Source organism: Argiope bruennichi, chromosome 4 (genome assembly GCF_947563725.1).
Source record: "Argiope bruennichi chromosome 4, qqArgBrue1.1, whole genome shotgun sequence".
Taxonomy (NCBI): Eukaryota; Metazoa; Arthropoda; class Arachnida; order Araneae; family Araneidae; genus Argiope; species Argiope bruennichi.
This window is the reverse complement of record NC_079154.1, coordinates 62,244,193-62,252,540: the sequence shown is the minus strand read 5'-3', so window position 1 is coordinate 62,252,540 and position 8,348 is coordinate 62,244,193. Positions and strand designations below refer to the sequence as shown.

At 27.8% G+C, this 8,348-nt stretch overlaps 1 protein-coding gene across 1 annotated transcript; it reads left to right on the top strand.

Annotated features, from left to right (window-relative positions):
- The first annotated feature begins 2,063 nt into the window (after positions 1-2,063).
- LOC129966909 (plasminogen activator inhibitor 1 RNA-binding protein-like) lies at positions 2,064-4,224 on the top strand. The gene has a single exon (XM_056081521.1). The coding sequence runs from the start codon at positions 2,262-2,264 to the stop codon at positions 3,450-3,452; it is 1,191 nt and encodes a 396-aa protein (XP_055937496.1). The 5' UTR covers positions 2,064-2,261; the 3' UTR covers positions 3,453-4,224.
- The last annotated feature ends 4,124 nt before the right edge of the window (positions 4,225-8,348 follow it).

Here is an 8,348-nt window from a genome sequence, read left to right as displayed (position 1 = left end):
GAAAATTTCTACTTCAAATATTTGTGGTAGAGAATTCTATTAATGTCTAGAGATTGCTTGACTAGTACTTTCATAAATACAATAAAATCACATTTGTTTCATTAGCTCATATTTTAAAAAGTCGTTTTTTTTTTTTTTTTTTTTTTTTTTTTGTTAAACATATTGTTTGGAAAAAGATCTCACACAAATACATTTAATTTTATTTCTTATTATGAAGTGAAAATATTGTAATCCTCAAAAGATGCGAGATTTTGACGAATCTCCATGTTTTAGATCTCACTTTATTTGAAAAGTACATTTTTAGAAAATGTTTGTCTGTAACAGAGATAATTTAAAAAATCTAGAAAAATTTAGATCTTTACACTAAATTTATAGATTTCTGTCAGATTTTGAGTAAACTCCGAAGTCTGTCGGGTTATTCGAATGTAAGTTAAGATCATAACTACAAACCAAAGAGAGCTAGGTGAGTAAAATTTGATACACAGATCAAAAGGTTGACCGCCTGCTTGTCTGCACTTTCAGAAATAGTTTAATGCAATAATTTACAAACGTAATGACTTAACTGTGTCAAATTTGGTATGAGATTTTTTTTTTTTTTTTTTGGATAAGTTTAATTTTGTGTGAAATTTTTGTTTCAATTGATTGAGAAGAGCACGTCTAAAATCCAAATCCGACTTTTGGATACTTTTAGTTTCATGCCAAGGATTAATCGTCGAAAAATTTGATAAGGATCACATGATAGATTCAATATGAATGCTAAATTTGCGCCAAAGATTAATACTCCGTAATTATTGTGCGCAAATACCACGCAAAGCATTCTCTGGGATAACAGAGAATATACGAGAAAAGTTTGGGAAGACTACTATTCCTACTGAATCGGTTATGCCATGCCAATCAATCACTGATATGGGAAGAAGCAATGGAGTTGAATTTAAGGTTTTTACTGATTCGATGTGAACCTAGAATGAGCAAATTAAATTAAACTAAACTTTTAATTAAATTAAACTTTTAATTTTAGTTACAAAAGAAGTTTAATCTTTGCTAAGAGAGATCGTTTCCCCTGTTAAAAAAAGTGAAGAAAGCGTTTTTCCCCCCCCCCCCTTCATGAAATTCTAAAACTATTGGTCTTCAGTTAGTGTGTGTGTGTGGGGGGGGGTGAGAGACCAATGAGCGATGCTATGAAGAAAACATTCTATAATTAGATAAAAGTTGATAAGCTCTTAAGAAACAATCGTGAAGCAGGTGCTTTTCAGCTGAAACAATTGAACCTAATCATTTTAATGGTGCTACGAAAATTACGAAATTATGATGATCTATATTTTCAATACACACTATGGTGAAGATATCGTTGAATTAAACGCTTTACTGTGCAATACAGGACAAAAGTCTCAGACATTATTCAAAATTTGACGATTGAGTTGTGTTCTACATAACTTGTGAGAAAATAATGCATTTCAGTCAAGATTTAGATTATTATAATACTGAAAAGACGATTTCCAACATTATAATACTACAATCTATACTTTAAAAAAATCAAATATACTATGTATATATATTTTTTAATAACTGAAAAGTAATTAAATGAATAATTTTAGTAAAATTAAGCATATTAAGTAAAAGAGTGTCGGTACATCCACTAATAGAAATTTTTCCGGAAGTCAAATTAGTTTACCGATACATCGTGCGATTTACAATAGCAACAAAATAAATCTACACTTTGTCGTCCTAGAGCAGCACATGTACGTAATTAAAATTTATAAAATATACTGCAATTCCAAAAAAACTTATGAAAATAGATAGGAGAAGCAAATATATTAAAATCACCATAATAAATAAGAATTTTAATGCAACTAGTAAAATATCTGAAATCTATATTATTATTCGCTTCTTCACTCTAAATATTTCATTTTTTCAAAATTATCATTTGAATCTGTTATTTGGTGATATTTTGAGATAAATGTATCATTTCCTAATGATAGTTCATCACATAATTTAGCAAGAACATTTACCTTTTTTTTTTGTTATTCGTATTGCAGTTGCGATCGATTTCATAGAAACTGTAACCATCAAGTATTGTTCAAAGCTGGAGTGAAGCTGGTGTGCTTTTATTATGCCTAATTTTTGAAATGCGTTTTTTTCATATCGTAGTTTAAAATACTTATTTTAAGTACTTTATCCGTCAGTTAAATGAAACTTTATTTCTAAAATACTTCCTTTTTTGATTTTTTCTTTTCTCACATTGAAAATAAGAAGAAATAACCATGAATGTAGCTCAAGGCATTGGCATTAACAATCGGTACGAATTATTTTGTGATGAGGATGTTGATCCTCTAGAAATTTTAAAGAAAAGCGAAGAAGAAAAGCAAAGAAGAAAAACCGAAAAAACTCAGTTAAAAGATAAAAAGCCTGTTAAAGCCGCTAAGGTTGTGCCAGCGGCATCGCCGAAGAAGCCTACCGAAAGCGTGCACACCAAACCTGTAAAAGATGCAGTTGAAGTTCCTAACAAGATGAGAGGAAGGCAGAATGATAGACCCCCGAGAAGTATTGGAAATTACCAAGACAGGGAAATTGAGAAAAATGCCCGCAACAAGGATGACCAATTTTTTAACAATGATCTAAAAGATGCCGAGTATCGAAGAGGCCGTGGTGGATATCGTGGAAGGGGTGGACGAGAACGTGGTCGGGGATTCTTCAATAATGCTGAAGGCAGGAATCGTCGAGTTTTTGATCGTCACAGTGGTAGTGACAAAACAGGAGTTAGACCTGTTGATAAGAGAGATGGAGCTGGTCCCAATAATTGGGGTGATTTGAGAAGTGAGGTCACTCAAGCCCATAATGATGAAAATACTTGGGAAGAAGAATTTGAGTCTGGAGGTGACAGGCCTGATGATGATCATACTGAATCTGGTAAATTTGCTGATGATGGAGTAAAAGGCGAGAATGAAGTTCAGGATAACTCTGAATCAAAAGATGCTGAACAAAATGCGGAAGAACAAATTCAAGAAGCAGTCAAGGAGATGACTTTGGATGAATACAAGCGGGAGATTGAAGCTAAGAAACCAGTGCACAAGTTTAACATCCGTAAGCCCGGTGAAGGAGAAGATGAAAAACAGTGGAAGAAAGGATATGTTCTGAAGAAGAAGGTGCCATTAGAAGATGAAGAACAAGATGATGATGATGAAGAGGAAGAAGAATTTGGACGCAAAGGGCAGCAAAAGGTCCTGTTGGATTTCCAGTTTAACTTCACTGATTCACGCCGTGGTATGCGAGGTAGGGGCCGTGGAGGACGAGGTGGCCCTAGAGGTGGTGCTAACCGTGATACTCCTAGAGAAGATAGATTGAGAGAAAATCGTGGTGGAAGAGGAGGGCGAGAGTCATCTAAAGGCAAGGGACAGCAAGCTGCTCCACGTGTTGATGATTTCAACGACTTCCCATCATTAAATAATGCTTAGCATTTTCAGACCTTCAGTTTATAGTTATCATTCCTGCCTATCATGTGTTGTTTTACTGTTATGGATGTAACATCATAAATGAGGACTGGTAAGACTCTTAATGGGTCCAGCTAGGTATCAAATGTACCTAAAGGCGAACAGTTCTTCATAGACAATATTTACTTTGAAATTTATTCACAGGAATGAAATCTATGAACTTTTTTCTTTATTTTTAACTTCATGAACATTTGATATTTGTTATTCAAGCATAGCTCGGCAGCATCTTTTCAACAGGACTTATTTGAAAACACTGAACAAATATTAAATCTTAATTTTAAACATATGTATGATTTTTGTTTTAAGTGTGAAAATAATGTATGAATTTTTCAAATAATACTCTTTGTCATTGTCTGATCGTTGCATTGGCCAAGTTGTGTTGTATATTGTTACTTAATATACTCAACAACAAAGATGTTAGTTTTTGTTATTTAGAGAATATTGCCACAGTTTGTATGCAACAAAAATTTTGATTTTTAAAAAATAATTTTTTGTTTAGTTTATTTTGTAAAACTTAATTGAATTTTTTAATTGCTTCCAAACATATTAATGGATAAAAATTGTTAATTAATATGTCCTGATCGACTTTAATGATATAAAGTTGGTCTTGTAAAACTGTTAATAAGTGGTAGCATCTGATTTGTGCCATATCTATTAACAGCATTGTTGAATATCTGTGCCTGCTGTGCTTTTCATGTTCATTTGATGATAATTGAAATAAATGGTCATGGAGTTATTGTTTTGTGTATGTTTTTATATATTAGCAGACATATATCTTTTGCAGGATTTGACACTAAAGATTACTAAAGTAGTCAACGGTTCAAATAGTGTTTCTTTAATGAATTTATTTATTAGGCCTTTTTTACTTCCTATTCTTTTCTAAATATTGGAAATAGTTGCTGTAAAATTGGATATTTCAGGTAAGTTTGTCAAATTAGTATACTGTTATTTTGTAAGTAAATTTCTAATATATTATTCTGCATAATTTTAAATATAGAATTTTCTGAATTTGCATTATCAGCAAATTAATTCATTTGTATATTTTCAGGATTTTTTTAAGGAATTAATCAATTAGCAGTTTTAATAATTATGCATTAAATTTCTAATCTATAGTGTAATTTATCCTATTTCATAATTATATAAAAGACATTTTGAACTAAATGAAATTGAGTTAAGTTTAATTAAGTTAAAAATGAAAAATTAAGAAAAGCGAATAACATTGTTTTCAATTATATTCTTATGTAACATCTATCAATCAGGAATGAAATAGCAAATTATCTAATTTCTTTTAAATAGCATTGATTTTTTTAAATTTAACTCTTTAAATTGTTGTTTAAAATAATTTATTGTAGTTTGGGTATTAAGCTGATAGTTGTAAAAGTTTTCCGTGTTATGTGCAGGATAAGTAAAAAGCATTCCTTATTTGAAGGCATCTATTATTAAAACTAGAGAATTTAAAAGAATCAAATTTCACAATATGTAGGGCATAGTGAGAAAATGGAAAAAAAAAAAAAAAAAAAGTGTGCCATAAGTGGCCAATGTAATGGTAAAAGGTCAACATATTGAAAATGTCCTAAGTTGAATTAAACTATGATTTTCTGAATTGCGTTCTGTGTGTCATAAGTTTCTGTATATGCATTCATCAATTGAATATTAAATTTTCATACATTCATAGCAACTGGTTTTTGCTCGGACAGTGCCTTAATGTATTTTATCTGTCACTTTTGTAATTGTTATAATTTTTATGGAATTCATTTCTCTATTGCTTTTACTTAACTATAAAAAGAATAGAGAAATGAATTCCATAAAAATTGAATTTTAATTTCATTCTGTTTGTTGGTTTTAAGTAATACTAAATTGCAAGTAGAGAAAATTATCTAATGGGGATTCTGTTTACCGAAACTAAAATGGACACTAATTTATTTGCTTAATATGAAATTAGACCTGAAAAATGAATCATATGAATATAAAAATACGTATTAATTGAAATACTTGCTAGGATTTTTGTTTAAAGTTAGAAAAGAATATTATAGCAGGAATTAAAAAATATTTATGCTGTAATTATTACTGAATTATTATCAGTGAACATTTTTAATTTAGATCTTTCGCAACAATTGAAATTTATAATTAGTGTTTGAAATAAATTCTCTTAGGAAACTTTCCATATATTTGGCAGTACAGATTTATAGGATAACAGAATATCATTTCTTTTTTTTTTGAATATAAATCTGAATATTTCTAGATAGAAGATGCATCTGTGCTGTTAAAAATTTATAATACATATAAATTTTAAAGTCTAACTTTATGAATTGATCTTGAGTTGATTCAGATAATCAGTTTTAAATTTTTAAGCTGATAGTTGTAAAAAGATATTTAATAGTTCCTTTTAAATTGATGATTTATAGAATTCATGTCTTAGAATGTGTGTTAAAAATGAATTGCAGCATTAACATAAATGTTTGATGCTAGGAATTTAAAAAAATAAAGTTTAAAATAATCAATTATCTTTATTTTAAAAAATTTAGGAGATTATGTAATAATTAGGAAAGAAACAGTTGATATCAATTCAAAATAAATTAGAGGTAAAAATTGAAATCTTACATTGTATGAAACATCAAATGAACGAACTATTTAGGTGCTTTTTTGTACGTGTATGTATCTTCATTTGTTCATGATTGGATTAACAAAATGAAGTAGACATAAAATCAAGTTAGATTTCATAAATTAATTTAGTAAAAGATTTCATTCAGAATTGCATGGTATTTTAAGTGATAAAATGAGATAGTAAATAAATTGGTAGATTAACAGTATATCTTTTTTTTTTATAAAGATCTCTATTTTTATTTTGACTATTTCATTTCATTATGGTATAAACATTAAATTAATGTAATAATTTGATTAAATTAATATTTTATGACAAAAATCAATCTTTTTATTTTGTGTATGTGCCTAAGCTTAGAACTTACGGAATAAGGGGAAAAAATTGCAACAATTATATATTATAATTTCATTTGAAAGAAAATTTAAGACTTATTTTTATTGGATTTTTTTTTTTTCTATACAAGTTTTAAGAAAGAGAAATAAGAATAAGTCTGCTACAAATCAATCACAGTTTGGTACATAATACAGTCATTACAATTTTTCAAATGAATACTTATGTTCAATCATTTTGTCTAAAATAGAATTCACATTTTTACTGTGGTATCTCATTTAAATTAGATTGAAAGAAAAGTTGATAAACATATAGAAATCTTTTAATAGTTGGCTTATATTTGGTCTGTTCAATTACACTAACAAATAGGATGGAAGTGCATTGTCAATTTTCTGCAACGTATTTGAAACTAAATTTTGAACTATTGTATTTGAATAAATTTATCTGGTAATTGATGAAGATTAAAGGGATATTTCAATTAAACTGCTCAAAAAAAAAAAAAAAAAAAAAAAAAACATTTTTTTCCCAGTTTTATTCCCATCACTATTTTCATACAATATTGAAACATGTATTCAGTAATGTAAATGTTCTTATAACAGTGAATATATAGGAAATTAACCAGTTATACTTGATAAAATGCAAACAATATCATTAATAGTATATGTTATATGAATTTATTTAAATAAACTAAGAAAATAAAGCATTCTTTTTAATCTGCTTGTAACTACTTCTCAGCCTAATAGCACTAGGAAAATATTGCCTCATAGTTTAGAAGGAAATCTGACTCTGTGCTTATATCTAAATTAACTCTTTTTGGAATCATTCTAACATTTTAAAAAAATATTCATTATTTATAGAATTCAAGATTTTGTGTTTTTATTGGTTATATTTAATTCCATGTATAAATTTCTCAACGACAGGAAAGACGGGCTATGATACATAGTCAATTAATATATATATATATGAAATTCAATATTATATTATACTATTATGAATTTTATATCATGATTGCAAAGTTAATATTGCAGCTGTAAAGATATTATGACCAACATTGTGAATAATAATTATAAACAATGTTGAAAATGACAGCAGTATTATTAATTTGTAGAAAAGGTAAATTAAAGAAATTATTTGAATTTAAACTTAATTCATTAACTAATAACCTAAGTTAAATAAATTTACTGGAAAAAATTCTGATTTAATAATTGATGTGTGAAATGCACATTTGTTTAAAATATGATTGAAAATGAAATTTAGAAAGAAAATTTGTTAAGTAGATCAAATGATTTGTTATTATTAAACTTTCAGAAGGTGATATGTGTTTTTTTTTACTTATCATAATTAATAATAGAAAATAATATTGAGGATGTAACATTAAAGTACAATGTTTTATAAAAAAAAAACTTAATTTTAAACATTTAATCAAAATCCTGTAAATGATCCAAAAAGCATGAAAAAAGAAATGATTGGCAAATTGTATATGAAAAATATTTTGTTTGTTGTTAAAAAAAATTGATAGCCTTATCAATTAGAAGATTTCTGAAGCCTTAATTTTAAATCAAAAGAGAATTGAGATTAAAATTACTCTTTAAAAAGACAAAACGAATGCTTGGAAATTTCATTTGAGAGTTGCTGTTTGATCTTGTTTATATGATTGTTTTGAATATTAATGATATAGAATGATTTTTATATATAGAATGATCTATTACATGTATGCATGTTCTAATGTAGCTTGTAATATTACCTACATTTTATTCAGGAGTTGAATTTTTAATTTGCTTTCAGATTTCTAGAAATTATATTCGCATATGGAGCTAAAGGAAATCAAGATCATAGAGCAAAATTTAAAGTTTAGGTCCGTAGAAAATCATTATTGACATGAGGTGTTAGTGATGGCTAATAAATTTTGTTATTGGTAGCTTCAGATA